Source organism: Lepisosteus oculatus, chromosome 9, assembly GCF_040954835.1.
Source record: "Lepisosteus oculatus isolate fLepOcu1 chromosome 9, fLepOcu1.hap2, whole genome shotgun sequence".
NCBI classification, from domain to species: domain Eukaryota; kingdom Metazoa; phylum Chordata; class Actinopteri; order Semionotiformes; family Lepisosteidae; genus Lepisosteus; species Lepisosteus oculatus.
In genome coordinates, this window is record NC_090704.1 from 43,847,466 (window position 1) to 43,868,115 (window position 20,650).

The following is a 20,650-nucleotide window of genomic DNA, read 5'->3' on the forward strand; positions in this document are numbered from 1 at the left end:
AAATCCCCCATGTTGCTTCTTTACTGTATCATGGGAGACCTTGAGATGCGATGGGTGAGTGGCTTAAGCCTATAGTGAGTTCTCAGCAGTTCACTTAATCAATCGCTTTAATAAGCAAATGATTTGAAACGGCGCTGCAACAGCAATTCACAAAAATAGTGTAGAAACAAAGTCAAGGCCCACAGTGCTCGGCAACGGAGAGGTTGAGATAACTCACAGGAATGTTGTGGTCCTTTCGTCCTTTGTGGGAAGACGCTACATGCGCCAGGTACTGAATAACTTTTTTGGTGTTCTCCGTCTTACCGGCACCCGATTCACCTCTGCACCGCAAGAGAAGACAAGACATTTACGGAAAGGAGCCCGTAAGATCGGAGGGCACAAGCGGACACTACGCATTTGAAAGAAATAAAAACAAAACAGGAGGAATTTCTTTACGCAAAAGGGTTGTGGGAGTGTGGAACAAAACACCCAGCCACGTGGCTTAAGAGGATACTTTGGCTTCTTTCAAGAAATGGCTGGATGAGGTTCCTGGACCATTTAACTGCATACAGTACTACCAAACGGGCTGAATGGACAGCCCGTCCATCCTGTCTTTTTCTCTCTTTGTACCCCTTATGACATTACATTCCAAAAATGGAACCTTGACTTCAGACTTGGATGACCTGAAACCACAATGACTTGGGCTTTACATACAGAAACAGCGGCAGTGTACTCCACTGTGATGTCTGCAAATATCACTGCATGATTACATTACCATGTATGACCAAGCCTGCGAATAAAACACACTTAATCAACAATATTGACTCACTGAGACCAGTAATAAAGCTTCTAAGACTTGCAGTGCTGTGCCTGTTCCAAGGCTGTGGTTTGGCAGCTACTACTCCTTATCTATGGAATCGACACACAGCTCTAAATTTCTCAGAGCTCAACCAACATGTAGCATGCATGTACTGTACATTTATACCAGGAAATGCAAAATTGAAAATTTAGAAAACAAAATCACCACAGGTTCTTTCAAAACATACTGTACACCTGTGGCCTTCCAGCACTGTGAGAAGAAAAAATGGTACAGGGCTGACCACACTAGAATTATTTTTTATAGATGAAGATCTGATCACATTTTAGGTCATATTTATACAGAAATTCAGAAAATTCTAACGGGTTCACAAGCTTTCTAGCACCACTGTACACTACAAATATATTTAGTTCTTAACACTGTTTGCATGTATGAAACATTGTAAAACATTGTTTTTTCTGGACTGTTCTCAAACTTTTCAAGATATCAAGAGTAGTAAGGAAAGGTTATTAGAAAACAAATCTGCGGTTAATCACGTATTGACACCTTAGAAAAGACTGCACACATGAGAAAACGTGTACAAATCCAGCAAGAGTACAAGTGATCATGTTAATGTGCAAATATTGCTCCAGACACAGGAAGTAATCACAAATACGTCAACTGCTGTCCCATCCACCTTTTAACTGACACACGTGAGATTTCACAGGTCTGTTGTCTTCAGACAAGCCCACCATTCTCTACACCTCAGCACAACAGGCTGCAGATTATAAATACTGGTAGGTGGACAAGCACAACTCAGGTTAGTTTTAGGAGTTTTAGTTTTACTGTCCCCCTACAACTTCATTCTTCTGAACTTTTATAACTTGTGGGGGGGAGGTCCTGCAGTGTAAACACGCAAGGAGGTGGTTTTATAGAAGTCAACATGAGCCCATTTTTGCAAGTGCTGGATGTCGAAGTGTACCCTTTTGTATTTCGCAGTGGACTATTTTTAGTCAGCATCAAGCGTGGAGTGAAAGCGAGGCCAGTTTGGCACCAAATCTGGGGAGCAGTGATGAACGGCTTGAGAAATGTATTAGCAACGTGCCATCTTTACCAAGGCAGCCCATTCCCAAGTCACCTTATCTTCGGGCACTGTCGAATGGACTGGCATCAAAATACCAGGTTGACATTCTCTTTCCCACCATTCCTTGTCTTAATTTTAGCAGATAGGAGTAACCCAGACTGTGTACAAAAATGCCTGGTATTTGTAGCTCCTGTTATTTCAGCTTAAGCGCGTCAGGCATTCACATCTGAAGCCAGTTTGGATAAGCCTCCTTTTAAGGAATGCCACTTTGCCTTTTGGCAGGAAAATAAAATCACTGGCGAATTTAATTGGGGAGGGGGGAGGGGACACTTTATTAGAAGTATTTTATAGAAAAGGTAAGAGTACATCATTATGGACTGACATGCAAATTGGCCAGCAATTGATCGTGACCAAGAGTTTACTCACGTGCAAAGAATTGATTGGTCCTCACGATCTGCAAAAAACAGGGAAAAAAAGCACTGTAAGCATTTACATTGACTCACTGCATTTATAACCTCGAAGGAAGCTGCCATTGGCTTTGACAGCTTTACATCTTTTTATGCAGCTTTGGTGAAAAATGGAAATTCTGAAAAACTACTCCACACTGCAGTCTTAAACTTGTGCAAACCTCTGAGCTCATAGCAAGATTTCTTGCACTCATACACTGTCTTACTACGAACAAAAACTTGCATGCACCCAGTTATGACCTTCTTTTGCACTTTTGCCTCTGGTCCTGGAGAGCCCACTAAGCATTTTAGAAAATCCTACTTCATTGACTTCAAAAGCCATCACTTTACTGAATGTGAAATACAGTAATCCTTCTGTAGTTACAAATGGGAATACAATACAACTTTAAAAGCCTGAAAACCAAAATTCAAAGCAAGCTCAGGTGGGAGAAGGGCTTAGTTTTGATTTTTGTAAAAAAAAACAGCTCTTCTGAACCCTAACCTGCTTTCACAAACAGAAGCAATCGTGTTTCAGAAATACAAGCATCAACACACTAGAGCCGAGAGGCTTTGTCAGTTTATTTTTCTCCCCATTGGTCTGAAATAGGGGAGCAAAACTGTTGAGAAATTGTCCTTAGTCAGAAATAGGGAGTTTGGTGAAACACGGAGCAACACGGTCTCTAAAGAAGACAACACAGACCCTTCTGCACAGCTCAATCAAACTTCAGCTGCTATGCTCTGGGCAAAAAATAAAATTGTAAAAATTGCATTCTCATTTAGAAATAAAGTCAAATAGAATGACACAGGTGTTACATTTCAGAATAACTTGCCAGTCTTAAATGGTTCTGCAGGGACAGCAGGTGTGACACCTAGACTGCAGGTAAGGGTCAAATGCCTTCCTTCCTTTTTCAAAGATGACACACACCACACAGACATCAGAATGCTAGCTTGTATTACAGCCTGAAGTGGCTCCACTGCAAGGCAGTGTAGCATTTTAAATGGCAAAAATATACAGTACTCAAGTACTCAATTAAAAAAGCCTGATCCATACATGCTGCTATACAAATTACTGGCAGTACAAAAGCCACCTTTTTAAGCAGGGCAATATGCAAGTAAAATCAGGAAGACAAGAGGTCTGAATTAAACTGCTTTCCAGCAAAGGCCATGTGCAGAGATCAGACACCTGTGAAAGACACTACTTGACCTTCAACATCTCCTGCATCATGGAAACTGCTCTCACCCAGACCCCAGGGAATGTCAGTTGAGAGCTTTAGAATCTCTGACACTTCTCAGATACATGCCACACATACCCACAGAGAGAATGCCAGACTTGTACCAAAACACTTCTCCTGCAAACAGAGATCCGTCTTTCACAATAGTACAGCAAACATACTGAGCAACTTATACACAAGTATTCAGTGATCCTGGGGAATCTGTTGTACATACAGTAAATGCAAGGTTTAAGAAAACTCGGGCTCTTCAATTCATGTTCAATGCATTGTAAAATGTGTCCCTAAGCTCCCGTCAATCTTTCAACAACAAGGAATTTTTAATAACATAGCTTTTGACAATATCTATATACAGAGCCATGCTGTACTGAGAGTGAATTATTAACAGTTTCAGGAAATTCAGGCTTTGTGAGCAAACACCTCCTATAACGAGGCCATTGAGCTTCTAGTGGTGAAGGCGTGGACAGCACCAGTCCGTGTGGGCCAGTCCTGACCTTTCCAGTGGGAATGCTGAAGGGATATTTACCAGTACTACACACAACGAACTGCACATCTAAACCATAACCACTTATCTAAACTGAGCTCAGGTTATTCCAAAACCAGAGGCAATGTTTAACAAAACACTAAGTTATTTTACTATGAAGCATTTCCTTCTGCAAAAGCTTCGCTTAAATAATACTGTTCATTTCTAAAATTAAATTTGGCTGAGTGGCAGTCTGTTTTCCAAGTCAGATTATATTCTAGGCATTCAGTCAGCAAAGCTCTTAAAAAAATACACGCCCTGTGAAGATCTCCTATACTCAGCTGTTACGATTTGTCTTTACAATGAAAGATGCAACAACAGCATTTCCAAACAGCTTAACACCCATCCCCAAAATGGCTTAGCATGACTCCTTGCTTAAGTCTCTTTCTGCATCAGCCACCAAGTCCCTCTGCCCCTGTAATTTCACAGCTCAGCAGTTCCTCCTCAAGAGTTCCCAGTCTCTCCTGCTGCATGGCCGGATGAAAGGACAAAAAGCCTTCCTCCTTTTGGGATCAACCCTGCCGTAGGAGCACTCCCGTGAGGAGTGAGCCTGGAGAGAACGAGGCAAGAAGAATAGTGCCACGGACCACCAACACACCTAACTGCTGGGTTATTTGACGTCATACCTTCATGACACAAGCACTTCAGTCGTTGAAGCCTTACTCATTGCTAAGCTATCCCACTCACTTGCGAGGTGTTTAATTGTGAGTTGTCCAGTGCAGACACCTCCCTTTACCTCCCAGAAAGAAAACAGACCACAAGGAGCCAGCCTGATTAAGCTACAGAGCCCATTTCCGTGCAAATCTAAATCGGTGGCTGCTGACCCATTAGTAAGCCCTAAGAGGACACCGCAAGGTCCAAATTTCTTCACTATGAGCGGATCACCAACAGCTTGAGGTGTCGCATGGCTAAGTCACATCACATGTGATAAGCTACATCACACTTTAGATCTCCAAGCAACAACGCCATTACAGAATTAACTTAGCTTGCATTGTCATTCTTCAGTCACTGCAACACCACATACAGTATGGGTTATAATAGGGGTAAAGCACCAGATGTGGGTTTCACAGAATTATGATGAAAAGGAGGTGGCAGGGGCACTGAACTCAGTATGCACTGTGTTTTTATAACTTTTCTTCTGCGTTCTGTAGCTGCACAATTGTTGCCACAATAGGTTACATCACAAAAATGGAAACAACGTACAATATCTAGAAGTCTAGATCATCTGTCTCAAATAGCAAAGCAAAAAAGTAGACGAGTTTCTACTGCCCAAGTTATAAAAGTTCACATTCATTCAAGGTTCCTATGGCTTGAGATGATACCATACTTTCTTCCAATGTAGAGTAACAGACCACCCTCCGCCCCCAGAGCCCCAGTCCGCGAAACCCAAGGTCAAGCAGCCGAGACAAAACAAAGCAAACTCCTGGGAGATTATTCCTGCCGTCAGTATCGGTGCAGGAGGACAGGAAACCCGGAGCCATGGCACGCCAGGCACAACCAAACTATCCGACATTAGATGAACTTCAAGCACTGGGGCCTTAACCTTTGATGTTATCATTTGTGCTTCTCAATGGGCCTGTTCACTTCTCCAACTGCATTTTTCAAAAAACATGACCGATTCGAGGCCTTTACCATTTACGTGAGGTTGGATGGTTACAAAATGCTGCTTTTAGTTTTTCCATCTACATGAACTATTAACTTGCTTTAGTGCATAATGGCATTTACCAGCTTGACTGGAAAAGTACCACAATCTGCAAAGGCAGAGCTTCAAAAAAAGGTAACACAACTGTTCCAGAACAACAGTCGCAGGACCCAGTGAGATGGCACATTGTACCGCCAAGCTGTATGAAACGTGGGCTAATAAAACCCACTATTGCGTTCTCCAGAGGACTGTAAAATACCTTCCGAAACATGTCATGCAGATGAAAAAATGTTTATTAGAATCTTTTCTAAGGAAGCAAGTATACTGTTCAACAATTACAACCCTACTGTGCAATCCACTACCCCCGTTCTTGACACTGAAAGAACAAGAAATTGCATGTAGTCTGCAGATCTTTATACTGAATATAAAGATCTCAACTTAAATAGCAATGGAAGACCTATGGCCGTTCTACATGTCAGTGGATGGCTTCAATGAGACCACATCTCACACCAGTTGAAGCCTTTTCTGCTAATGGGTTACAAGTACACTGAATATACATCTCTAATTACATTATTCGTAATGGACATTAATTTCCTTAAGTCATGTTGCTATAAGTTGCATTTAGGAACATAACTTGGACGTATAATAGAACCCACTGTATTTGAGCAGCTACAAGTGAAACTCAAACTTATATTCCCTAACCTGACTCTTCTCCTTTAATTCTCATGAGAAAAGCCTCCAGCTCCAAGTGTCATAGTCACAACCCTCCATATTTATTGTTCTTAGGGGAAATTATTCACCTACATAAATCGTTCTGCTAGACATTGTAATTTTCTCCTCCCTAGCCCCAACTTACATCAGGAATCCCCATTTTAGGAGAATGGTCTCACCTTCTGACATCTACACCAACACATTGAGCTCTGCTATACTGAACAAGTGGTCAGGTGACGTTGATCAACAAGGAAGAGAAGACGTCCAGTTGGCTTTAAGTACTGCAACCAGGGGGGAAAGGGAATGAGGAAGCTACCAACAGACCTGTGTGCACCTGGGTTTCCACGCGTTTGGGAGAAGAGCTGGGAAGAAACTTGATTTTGAAGCCAGTACAGCAGCCTGGCTGCCCGACTGCCGGTGGACAGGGAATCAGAGAAGTCTGGCGAGAGCTAGCCTTCTGCTTTTGTTTTGGGAAAAATCCCTTGGACTCTGTCAAGAAATGAGGGCCATTTCTTTACCTTGTGGCTGCATGTGTGTGTCCATTTACCCAAGACCCACCTGTTAAAGCAATCCTCTGCACTCAATTACCAGAAACCAATAACCTACAGTACCACATGAGTGAATGGCTCAGAAATGTATTACGCAATGCCTATAAACAATGAGATAAAACTTAACCATAAAGGGCGGGAGTGGACGAGGCAATGCTGCCCACGCTACTCACTTCATGCGGTCGTTGCTAAAATGCTTTATAAGAAAGGAACTTTACACAAGCAGTTGTGGAAGTATGGAACAAGTTACCCAGCCCTCTTGAACTGACACCCCAACTTCCTTCAAGCAACAGCTTAGTGCTGGCCTTGGATTAACCACTAAATACCAAACTGGCTACATGTGCTGAACAGGCCCCTCTCGTTTGTACCCCTTCTTAAGTTAATAATATTAAAACCTGTATGTAACGGGAAGAATCTTAAATAGTTCCTCACAAAAGTTCCAAGCTGTAAATCGAGATCACATCATTTTTCCCCAATGATCTAACAATCCTCAGATCAGGTCTGCTCATACTTTTGCAAGTAGAAAACGTAACGCGGAGTATTAAAATAAACACCACTGTTTCAAACAGAGAGGGGTTAATACCGAAGAGTGCACTGCAGAGCAAACTCCCACATGTAGCTGGACATCGCTGCATGCATTGTTCCTATAAGCTACAGACGAGATGCCCTTTTTCAGTGCAGAATCCTGCTCCTAAAGGCACCGTGGGCCTATTTACTGTGCCCTGCAACATCATCACAAGTAATTTAAACGGCCGTCTCGATAGTTGAAATAAATCAAATGTGTGGCCCAAAAACCAACTTCCCCTTACATTCACGCATACAGTTTTGACTCGGAGATCAGATGCACGCAGCAGTCTTCTCACCACTGCCAGTAGGGAGACTTTCCCCCCTGAAAAGCAGCTGTCTTTACTCGGGGACGTCCCTGTGTTTGACCAAAAGATCAAGAGCTTACATGGTTTGAGTAAGCTGGCAGATTCAGGATGTGACCTCAGCTTTGTGCACATTGTGCGATTCCACTCAAAAGGATCGTACTCGGAACAATGGAGACCCGATGACAAATGCCAGCAAGCTGCTTTCCTGAAACCAAGTCCATTTTTGGAAAAACGCACAGGTAAGCCGTTTGACCCCTTGTATCCTGTTCTGCTGCCATTTACTGTGAATTATGATTTGGTACAAAAGGCGTGGCAAATTAAGTCTCTTAGGCTTAAAAAACAATTGCCTTGTCTGCATTATGGGCAGAACATTAATTGCTGTTCTTTTCAAACCCGTTAGCTATTGTCTATGTTCCAAACAGCCGCTTTATTTTTAGGCAAAATGCCCTTTTACCATTTAGGTAATGGTAAAACTTTCTCCAGAAACCTATGTCCACCTTATTAACTTTTATTGGGTGGGGTGAAAAAAGCAGGAGATATGCAGCAGTGGAGATACAGATCAGTCTCCACACACTGGGCCAATAAATTCTCACTAAACTCCACCTAGACAAGTCACTATTGTGAACTTCCTGATTCAAGTGTTTATATCTAGAAAAAAAAGCAATTATTTGATTTCACACACCTTCCTATTTCAGTGGAACAGTCGCAGAAGGTGTTTGTGTTGGCTCAGGTGTCAGGCTTTGCCTCAGAGTTTCCGCCCATAATGCACTTCAGCAGATGTTGGCCTCTTCCCTCCCATTTCCCATGACCCTCTGGCACCCCATTAAATCGCCTGCATTTACGAGACACTCACTTCACTCCTAACCCTCATTACTGAACAAAACCAATTCAAACTACTTTTGCTGCGTAATTTGAGTTTTTAAAATTAAACTCCAAAAAAAAAAGAAAAATTAATTCTGGGATTCTTCATTTCACAAACTCTCAACCACCAAGAGAAGGACAGAGAGCAGCATCAAATACCATCTGTACTTCCTACAATTCAGGTGAATAGCAGATGTAACCATAAATAATTTCCCATTCAATGAAACCTAGAAAATGTCCAGGGGTGTATTTTTCAATGGAAGTAACAATCAACAGGCTATGAAACACCATCTAGGTAATGAGAACTGAACCAAGATGTCGCGAGCTAATACAGTATCAATGTAGATTAATGAGAAGATCTAACCCACTTCTGACATTTACAGCAATTTGTTTGCCTCAGGAAAGTGGTGGCACTGTGGATACGGATCTGCACCTGTGGCTGGTAGGTTGCTTGTTCAAATCCCATGGCTGGCAGAGGAATCCTACTCCGTTGGGCCCCTGAGCAAGGCCCTTAACCCCAACTGCTCCAGGGGTGCTGTATAAATGGCTGACCCTGCGCTCTGACCCCCAGCTTCTCTCTCCCTGTCTGTGTGTCTCAGGGAGAGCAAGCTGGGGTATGCAAAAAGACAAATTCCTAATACAAGAAATTGTATTTGGCCAATACAGTGATCTTAATCTTAATCAGGGGACACGATTGAAAACAATGGTAAAAAGGAAATCCTATGTTTTCGCAGCTCTAATGTTGTAATGCTGAAGAAAGTTCCTGTATTCCCAAAAAAAGAGTTAAAAATATATGAACAAACATTAGCCTCTTAGCTCAGCTGAACCTCTGGATCATTTATTCATCACCACCACCACTGACAGGAAGGGACTACAGAGGTTCCACATTTCCTCAGCGCTTGTTCAGCCTCTCTGGTCAGACACAGGCACGGCTCAGCCTGTGAAGTATTGAGGCTCTGAATTAATGCTTTGGCATTCCACAGAATGACTTCATTTCCTCTGGAACAGTGCAGCCAGGCCAGAGCTCTCCCAGCGCAGCCCCGGGTCTGTGTGGCAGAGACGGATCGCGACTCATTCCACACGAGCTGGCTGAATTCCTTCACCCCCACTCCACCTCCAGACACACAATTGTGAAAGCATGGCTCCTAACTAGAAAAATAACTGATAAGATAAATTATAGGTCAATTAAGACTCTTATCTCCTACTTTGTTAAAAGGCCATCCAGTTGCTTTTACAGGAAAAGAAATGGTCAGGAAGACTTCAGTTCCCCCTTACAGCATAGCTTCACTTCGATAAAACCACCCAGATTCCCAAGTAATTTTTACTATCATTTAGTAAACATCTGTCAGCTTTGCCTACAGTACACAACTTGTTTAAGTCCCAGCTCTGCAATACTATATGGAATAAAGGTCTTTTAGTACTTTACCATGTGTGTTCAACATGCATGTTCTTTTACTTAAAACATTGAAGCATTTTAAGATACAGTAACTTCAAAAAAGACTCCAATACACTGAATTTAAAAATCCTAACTCCCATGGAGAGCAAGTTGGGGTATGGGAAAAGAAATTCCCAATACAAGAAATTGTATACAGTATGGTCAATAAAGTGATCTTTAAAAAAAATATATATAAATCACTTGGAATCAAATTTGTCAGTAAAGTACAGGGAAAAAGACTCCTGTGTATAACTGAAAAAGGGAGATTAAATACAATTCATCATCTGCAAGTCATACTTGACAACCACTCACAGAACTTGTACTGTATCTGTTTGATTCAATGCCATTTTATTACTGCTTTAAGAGCAAACTGGCCTACATGAGAATAGAGAAATCTACAAAGGATTCAGAAAGTTTGTGGGGTTCTTTGAAACTTTAAGAGGTTTTAGGACTGAATGTTCCAGGGTTGAGCCAAATATTACAGCAGGTTTGACAAACGCAAACTATTTTTGTTGTGAAACATTCACTATAATCCCAAAAACCATCACACCCTCGCCTGTTTACAATTAAAACCTAAACCCCAGTACATTTTCAGATTAGTTTGGGGGCTTAAAGACCTACAAAAAAAAAGTTCAGAAAGTCGTTCCTACTTTGGGATACAGAAAGTAGCGTAGGATAAAAAGAGCCCACTCCTTATGTTGAAGACAGACCACCAAATAAGGGGTCTTTTTTTTTTTTAGTGTCTATTAGCAGACTGTGCAGGCCAGGCAGAAGAGGAACACAAGTAAGATGTCTTCAATCCCTCTACAGTGGGCTCATTGTAAACGGACAGCACCCTGGGCCTGAGCCAGCCTCTCGAATTTGCACCTAATGCCTGCATTAAGAAAAACCGACGAAGCGAGTACATTAATTTCAAACTCTCAAAAACACTCAGATGCTTCCGTTAGCCAAGCTACAGCCCTTCGACGTCGACCCAAGTAGATAATGTGGCTTTGAAACAAACCAATGAGCGATAAACGTACACATGCATACATTTATTCCCATAAAAGTTCAAACTGATTAAATATAAAACTTACCCAGCACTTTCTTAGGAGTGTTCAACGAACTGGGAGATACCACTATCAAACAACCGCAGTTTACAAATGTTGATTACACTTCATATATTAACAAATAACTGCTGGTAGTTGGTGGTGTCAATATTTGCAGCTACAACTTTCCAAGTAAAAAGGCAAACATTCTCGATCAGACATCTAGAAAAAGACTGGTGCCCACATTTCCACCAGGGTCACGGTACTGTAATTACATCAAGTGAATTTAACCTCAAATTTAAAGTCATCATAATGGTTACACATCATGTGAATTCTATTTGGCACTTTTTAAAAACTCAGCATACACAAACATTAAGAAGTAGCATTTCCAAGGTGCTGTGCTTCAGAAAATCCCTGCCCAGTGATTCAAAATAATTTTGGACTGAAAAGCTGCTTGGACCAAGGAAAAAGTTTTTTTCCTTACTTTGAACAGTATTTCAAACATCATCAGCTTTTAAATAAAGGTAAGTGTGGCAGCTTTATCATCTAGTCCCCTCAGCCAATCACTGAGCAATGAGCATAGCTCAGCAAGGTGGGCCTGGTCAGGACAGGGATGGGGGACCTCCAGGGAAATTGAGCTGCTGTCAGAGGCGCTGGCTGACCAGTAGGTGGCACTGCTGTTAGAGGTGCTTCTCTTCTGATAAGACTTTAAAACCAAAGGTCTCCAACTTGTTTTAATGTAGATGTTTACAGGTTTTCAGTTCAGATGAGCTCTTATCCCCTTAACAGGACCCCTCTAACATCTTAACCTGGCGCTTCCAGTGCTGGTGCTTGTAAAAGACCTACTGTAGAAAACCAGCAGACACAATGGCCCTCCAGGACTGAAGACCCCTGCATTAAATCAACCCCCAGACAACCTGGTCACATAAAATCCCTTTGCATAGTTTGCAAGAGTGCTGGCTAAATTCACAATCTGATCGCTCCGAATTTACCCCCTTAAATCAAAGTAATTTTTCACTTTTGCCCAGTGGTCTGCTGTACAGTAAGAATGCTGGTACAGAATGGCCAGCACACTTCACCCAGCTGGGATCTGGGCTTACATGGGGAACTCCACCCCCATAAGTAAACTCCTTTTTCAACCTGAAGGTCCCCCTCCCAAAAAAAGCACATAACCTGACCAACTGGCCTGATTCTAAACCTGCATATTGACTGAGCTGTCCACCTCTGCACCCTCACCTACCCTGCTGCTCTTGTATTGATCCAGCGCATTCAGCCACAGTCTTACTGCAGCAGCCCTCTCCCTGGCATCTGTTACAAGACCTTCTGTGGGTTTCGAGAAAAGATTAGATGACAGAACGGCAGCTTATGCAAATCATGATTAGTAGTGCTTACCCCTCAGCAAGTTTAATATCTTTCCTGCATCATTTCCGCTCACCCCAAATTATCTAAATAATATTTTCCTAAATCTAATTATCAGTGCAGGAAGTAATGTCTCTAAATTCCCCCAGACCTCTTGCTCGCTTGGAATCGCTCTTTTTCAGAGACTGATTTTTTTTTTTTAGTTCTCTTCTCCAGAATGGTCTGTTGCAGTAAACACTGTGTGGCTGCCTTACTCCGCTATTCTGAAAGATGTACCATATAGCTTTTGGAACCGAGAAAACCCCAGGCCATGGAATGCAAAAGCAGCCAGGGTCAAGCAATAGGTGGGGTCATTTACAAAACTGTCCTGCACCGTACGGCCCAATCTGTCCTGCACAGCACAAATAGGTGCAAGATAGGACAATACCACATTTCCGAACCCACTTGAGCCTGACGAGGAAAAAATATTTCTGGATATTTTCCACTCTTGTTCAAAAGAAACTTCCAGTGCAGCCAGGCTGGTGGTCTGCTTTACTTCCTTGGCGTAGATTCCAACGTCCAGACTTCCCATTAAAACAGACAAGCAATCAGAGCCCAGCGTTACCCGACTTCACGGTAACAGAGAAAACATGCCAAACTGAAATTGATTCAGATCACATCCTATCAACAAGGCAAGCAGGGGAACAATGTTCTCTGGCAAAACTAGTTTCAGGGGGCTTACACTTAAAAGAAAAAGGTCTAAACACATTTCCACTGAAAACTGCTCAGGGAAAGCTCACTTGGGTCAATGCCAACGCAACAGTAAGCACTTTTCACTCTTCACCATGTGGAGCCTAGGAGTTAAAACTCAAGGCGAATGTCTGAACAGAAATTCCATACTTCGCCCCTTCACAAACACAAGTGAATAAATAAAAGTTGCGCACTAACAGCTCCTAATGTCCTCTGCTCCCACTGGGCTCCACTGTCAAGCCTGCGCCCAGCTTGCACTGTGGGGGTTTTCACGACTACTAATCATTTATCCCCCAGACGGATTAATGTTGTAACCTCTCTCATTCCTGGAATTCCAGACCACGGACGCTGGGAGCCGCAGACTTTTTTTTTTTGCCCGTTCTGAAGAGCAAGCACCCCCCTCAACCCCCCCCCATATTTCACACAAACTCCACATTGACCTTGTATGGAAGACTGCGCTCTTGGCTCTCCTCTTGGCACTCCTTTCCCTCACCTCCGTCCAAATTCAACATGGAAAGCGGAAAAAAAAGGAATGAGGAATTATGGGGTTTGCAGCGCACACGGGGAAATGCCAAATCATTGCAGAAGTGCAATAAAAAAAAAAGCAAAACCGTCAGAAATATGAACTAAGAGGTCATAATTCCTTTGTAATTTATACAAAGCGACAGCTCAGATACCTTGGAAAAGGACACATTAATCCAGATTTTGCAAGCCTATAACACTTTTAAATTCCACTTCTAACTCCTAGGAAGCTCCACTGGCACATACAGAACAGCTTATAACCAAGCAGCGATTTATTTGCCTTAAACATTACGCACAAAAATAATAAGTCCTTGAATTACAAAAAAGAATTCAAACCCACCCAAAGCACACAAGTTAAATGAAAGTTAAGCACTGTAAATGGCATACAGTTCTGCACAGTTTGTATCTATTGTACATCTGGAAGAAACAGGAAAGCCTGGAATTCTGTTAAGAGTCTCTGTATCATTACGTACAGGCTCTGCTACACTATCAGATGTTCTTCAGTATCTCCTAACCCTAACTGATGAGAAGCAGACACTCGGGAAATGTATCACCGCAGCTCATTAAAGTATTAAAAGGGTCTAGGTTATTTACTAACACAACACCTCTCAATCACTGCTGTGTCCTCGTAGTTTGGGATGTAATCCAGTAAGCACTTTACTGGATATAATAAACGCCTGAAGTTATGGTTATGCATGTTCTCCGTGATGCGTCTGTGGTGTCTGGGACTTCTCATGGTCATTGTTTAAAGAGAACTGAAACATAACATCTGTTAAGCACTTCAGCTTTGCCCTGTTGAGAATCCTTCTTGATTATGTCCACACGGAAACAATCAGCTTGAAATTGGTTTAGACTAGGGTTGATTTAACCTGGCCTTCATTAGGTCATTCTTCACAGTAGCAGTATGGTAATAATCATTACCGTCATGATGCCCAGGCTGAGCCCAAGGGAGAGAGTACAGAGTAAGCCTTAAGTGTCACTTAAGCCTTAAGTGAAAAATTCAAAGATATTTGTCTACCCTGCAAAAAAAAAAAAGGTCCAATGACTGGCTCAAAATATAGATTAAAAAAATAAAAATTAATTTTCTGCTTTTAAATCAAATGGTTTGTTGTATTACACACCAAAACCTGCTCTTGGGCATGTCAAATGCCCAAGCAAGGATATAATACAGAGCACATTTCTACAATGAAACACTGTAGTACAGCTGTGCATTTTCACATAAAAGAGCATGTCTTTGCGTCATTTTCCTAATTCTATTTTTCCCCCAAGACAGATTAACAGGTACGCAACCTGCTAATTCATGGCACGTAGGACTTGTTTTAGCATTTATCCCCAACAAACCAGTTTCCAATCCTGGAACTCCAAACCCAACATTCACTTGGTCTGTTTACTTGTCCTGGGGCATAGCAAACCATTTGTATCAAACCAGTGAATCATTTATATTTAGCTCACAAGCAATATAAATAACACTGAAGTACTGTATTTAAATACCAGAGCAAAGATACAGAACAATAATATGACCAGATGGTTTACAGACATTTGCTTGCATTGAGAATAACCAGACTCCTAGCCTGATGCCAACTCTCAATGGTCTTTGAGTGCACCGATAAATATAAAAAAAAAAAAATCCATGCACATATATTAAAAAAAGGCCAACAAGATACAAGAAGTCTCACAGTGAAAAAGAAAAAATCCAAGTCACTTTCAGTGACAAAACGATGAGCTAACCAAACAATACCCTGCTGGAAGAGAATAAAAGTTAAGTCACAAGAAAGCTGTTCAGAACCATGCCTGGATTTGGGAAAAAAAGTGCTACAAAAGAAATAGATGAGCAGACAGCTAACAACTAAGATAAGAAACAGAACCAGCTGTCTGACCAAACAATGCAGGAATTTGCTTGCAGATAATGTTTGAAATGCCGTTTATTAGTCATACAGTCCAGTTGACCCCATACCTCATTCAAATAAACTGTTAGACCAGCCACCTGGCCACAACTACAAAAGTGCACTGTCTGAAGGGAGTCATGGTGTGAATTTCAAATAGGTTAGTCATCTTAGCATACACAGAGCTGGTGAAGTCAGCCACCAGTTCAGAGTGATGGGAGAAAGGCACAGGAATGAACAAACTCACAGTCCACGCATCAGCAGAGCCGTTATGCTCCACTGCAGTGGCTGTGAACCTCAGACTTTATCCCTAAGAACATAAAACAAAACCAACTCATGTACTGCACCTGCTCTGACAGCGCATGTGCAGACCTGCAGTTCCACTTTAATATCTCGTAATGAATAGCCACATTATTCTTCGTTATGTATAAACGTCTGATCTCTGGTGTATGAACTGTTCATACTGAGCAAAGTGTTTTGCAATGGGGTCCCCATCCACAAGCCAGGTGAAGCGCAAGATATCCTACGGCGTTAAACACTTCAGGCAAAGGTGGCACAAACTCTAAGAGAGCTAGAGCTTTGAGGCTTATAAACACTGTCTGCTGCACTGAATACTATTCCTTGATAAGCGACCTGAGCCATTTCTCCCATGTGCAGGATGAGGACATCCCTAAGCAGATGTAAAGCACCTGTGCTAACCATGGGTGAGAAAGCCCCAATTAAAGGTGAATGTACAGCACACGCTACCACCCACAGTACAGGATGTACAAAAGAACAAGCTGACAGTCCTCACAATGCCCTGCAAGACTTCCTTCCTCCCACACCTGCTGCTATTAACCTCCTTAAATGCCACTGAACTACAGGCTGCATCCTTTTTTACATTTTCTTTGACCCTCGCTAATCTAAAGGGCCTTAGGTTTTTACAAAAGCCGAAAACAGCAGAATGATATCGTCCCTTCGGCTTCATTTGCACTCTATTTCAGAGAGTAGCACCTCTCCGGAGACGCTGCGCTGTGGGAAAACTGCTGTCCATCTACAGTTTTAACATACAGCAGGGAGCGAGACAATCCGAAGCTTTTGTACTGCGCATTTACAGTCTTCCATTATCTGCAGCACTGCAGCAGAGCGGAGCAGAAGGAAAGCAAACAGAGACAACAGCCCCTCTGGGAGCTGTCAGGCTGCAGCCACACAGTCAGTCTGACCTCCAGCAGCTCATGGCTGGGTGAGGGCAGACAAGGAGGCAGTGTCCCCAGTGTGCATAAACACACTCTCCATAGCGAAGGCTCCAGAGTTTATCGCTGGATTAGTCTATAAAGAGCTCCGTTTCATCTTTTTTTCCTCAGTTTGTGAACATCTACCACTTCCTTTAAAGTTTCCCAGTTGCATACCGCCAAGGGTCGATGTGTTGCTATCGCAGACTTGAGCCTCACTGAAGGCTTGTGGCTTCACTCGGATATCGCTACTACTGGGCTCAGCAACGAAAATGAGACCCACCACAGCAACTGGCACCGAGTTAAGGTGCCAATCTGAAATGGACATTTGGATGCAAGAGAACTTCCACTGTCAGAAGACTGAGACTGAGGGGCTTTGAGCATGACAACAGCAGTGCAAAGCTGCAGACTTCAGTATTTGTTGATGTTCCTAAAATCAACCATTTAAGTACTTCAAGAAATTGTGAAGGTTTTACAATAAGACTTACAATACCTATGAAACAAAAAACAGCCAGACAACTGTAAAAATACATAAGCAAGTCTGAGCTGTAAAGTAAAAGTAATCACAGAAGGATTGGGTATGTAAAATAATCGGGGATATAGCCAATGCTCAGTCTTTTTCAAGACAGGCAAAAAAGGACACCAGATTCATTGAATAGCTCCCCTGGCCCTGTCCTGTAGAAACGAATCCTCTCCACAATTGCAACTGTGGAATCTGATGTAAGGTAGAAAGTGTGGTGTTACATTTTACCTGCTCATCTGAAGCATGTTAGGAACATCACAGGTGTGTCCTCTTACCACCTGTGTAGAATTAACTCAAAATACCTTATTCATCCCCAGGGGGAGGCAAATTAAGATGACTCGGTGACTCAAGATCCTTGCTCTGCCTACCAAACATTGAAAAATGGCAAAACAGCTAATCAAGATTACATTACTGTTATGCCTTTCCTACTAGGGTATCTTCTAAGCCCCTAAAACAACCTCAGCATTTCATGCACTGCTCTGAAGACTGACCATCTTAATGATTTGTTGTGTGTGCACAGTCCAACTGTTAGCCAGAATCAGCCAACAGATTCAAGGTTTGCTTGCCTGGTCTTCAGCCAACATTCACATGATGGGCGACAGCACCTCTTCTAGTGCAGACACTCCAACTGCGGACATTTTCAAAAGAGCTTAATGGGCAGAGTGCTGTGTTACAGTGCTTGTAATGTGCAAACTATAGATGTAAAACAAGAAAGGCCAAAAAATACTTCTGTGTTTATGCAAACATTTGTGTTCTACACACTGTAGACTATAAAAACATGCATTTACAGGAAATCAATAAAAAGCATACAATACCAGGATTAGTTAAAAACGCAGAAGTCAAATCAAGGGGACATTAGAATTAGTTGATACAGTAGTAAAAACCTATTAAGAATATGGTGTACAATTCTGGTCACCATAATTCAAATCTATTGCTACTCTGGAAATGGTTCATGGAAAAATAACTAGATATACTTCCAGGCTCAAAGAAATATCTAATAAGGACAGGCTTAAAGACTTTTTAGGACTGCATAGAGATGATTAACGAAGAGACCCAATTCAAGTATTCAAAATTTCTCAAAGACTGACTGACCCAATAGACCTTTTCAGGATCAACAATGATATGTGAACCAGACGACGCAAGGAGAAATCACACACTGAAAACAGAAAATGAGGTTTTTTTTTGTTTTTTTTTACAGTCTGGAACAAGCTGTCCAGCCATGTTGTTGAAGCTAATGCAAAGGTTACTCAAGAGAGGGGTGGGATCCTCAGAACAATCTGCTACTAATAACCAATTGACCAAAACAGGCAAAATGGTCTCCTCTTGTCTGGAACTATTAGGTCCTTATGCTTTCAGAGGGGATAAAAGCACAATGCAAAGCCTCATTGTGCTTCAAAGAATGTTTATGAAACCCATTTACAGCTCATTACGGGATTTATTGATACCAGGTGGGTTAGGAGATTGCAGAGCGTTGGACAGCACACTCCCTCCAGCATGCCTAGCCCCCAGTGACCACGAGTTGTGAAGTATTGGTACATCAAATGGAACATAATGTTCTCTACTTATTTCTCCAGGCCTCACAGACGCTCCTCTTCCTACTGGGCCTCACAACACATCGCAAACAGGCGTGCCGTACTTTAAAACCACAGCATTATGCACTACCCTCAAAATTAGAAAATGATTTGCATTCCTATGGTAAAAAAAAAAATGTTGCAGCTTTTCTATATTTTATTTTCAAGAGGACTGCTGATGCAACATACCAGAACGGTCCAATTATAAAAAAATAAACCTCTGAAAAGTGCAGATGTTGCACCACTTTCGGCAACACTAGCTGAATACAGTTGGAAGTTTATAAAACATAGCTCATGGGTCATTGTCAGACAAAAACCGTCTGGAAACAGTCACTTATTCTGACACTTAAGACGTAAGTCTCCAGAAAGGTGTTGTTATTACCCTTTAGCTATTGGCAAAATCACGGTAAAAGACTGCTGGGCACTGAGAGCTTGCCACAGTAGATGTAAATACATACTAAAGCTGCTCTCGAAGTCTGTTCCAGACAGATGGTTACGGTTAAAAGAACATTAGCATTTCCTGGCTACATGCTCCAGAAATGTTAAAATTAGACTGCTCTGCCCTCATTGCATGCAGTCGATGGCCAATGAGACAGGTTATGGAAACTATTTTGCGATTTAAACAACTGCAGCTAAAGGCCTTTGTCAAAACAATATAAGAGTTACACCTACCTGTACCTTTAAATGTTATTTTCATAAGCTGCAAGATTTATATATGAACCAGCTTCCTTAAACAGGCAGCAGTGATTTTTCATTATGTATACTGGAGGAAATGCATTTCCTTCATTACTGCTTTTAACTATAAAGCCATTTAGCATTAGTACGTGGCCCTGCAACTGCAACTTGATAAAGTCTAATGGAGACCTGGCAGCTGCCAGATCATTTCTATTGAGGGAAACACTTTCCCTTAAAAATTTCCCTTATTTAATAGTGCAGTGCAGTGGTCATCAGTTGCAATGCTCATTTAGTTTTGTAAGCATCCCAACCCCTTTCAAGCACTCGATATCTTTCCATGCTAAAGAATACCCCATCTTTGTGTTGTTTTCCCCGGATCCAAAAGAGGCAACTGCTCTTTGCAGGGGCCAGGTGACTGTATCCAGCTGGCTCACAGCACAGCAATCCTGACTATGTCCAACTACTGTAAACATTTGCAGATGGACTGCAATCGCACTGCTATCCCCAAGCCTAGCTGGATAACGGCCTGGCACCAGACATCATCTTCCGGGGAGACTTAGTGCTTCCAATCAAGGTCTCTAGCACAGGACGGGACAGCTCCCAGTTAAAGGGATTATTAACAAGTCTCGTCCGACTTCATCTGCCCGCCTCCCTACCAACAAACAACCTTTGAAAGGCTGTAATCTCGTTCTTAAACACACTGTGAAAAGCGCAAGTCGTCTTGAGGAATTGGGCAAAGAACAGCAACAAGACTACACCCTCGAGAAGAGGATTTATCAGTGGGGGGGAGCTCCAGGGTGTAGCTGAAAAAAGGAAAAGTTTCTGCAAAGAGAAAAACCTGTCAAGATGGACATTATGGCGGGATCCTACTCAAGCGTTTTATCTACCATTTTAAGATGCCATTGCCACATTTCCAATTTCTACTAAGTGCTCATGCTGTAGTCAGACCAACACCACCTAGACCAGCACCTTTTTAAATGTTTTTGTGCCTTTACGGTCCCCTGGGACAGAAAGCATGCTAGC

General features: G+C 42.2%; 1 protein-coding gene across 4 annotated transcripts in view; it reads right to left on the bottom strand.

Annotated features, from left to right (window-relative positions):
* LOC102695864 (myosin-10) overlaps positions 1-20,650 on the bottom strand; it is a 76,938-nt gene that overhangs the window by 39,141 nt on the left and 17,147 nt on the right. For all 4 annotated transcript variants that reach the window (XM_069194584.1, XM_069194583.1, XM_069194582.1 and 1 more), the window contains exons 4-5: positions 2,286-2,313; positions 218-320 (exon numbers count right to left, since the gene is read on the bottom strand). In XM_069194584.1, the coding sequence (XP_069050685.1) occupies positions 218-320; positions 2,286-2,313 (131 nt within the window). The remainder of the gene's footprint in view (positions 1-217; positions 321-2,285; positions 2,314-20,650) is intronic.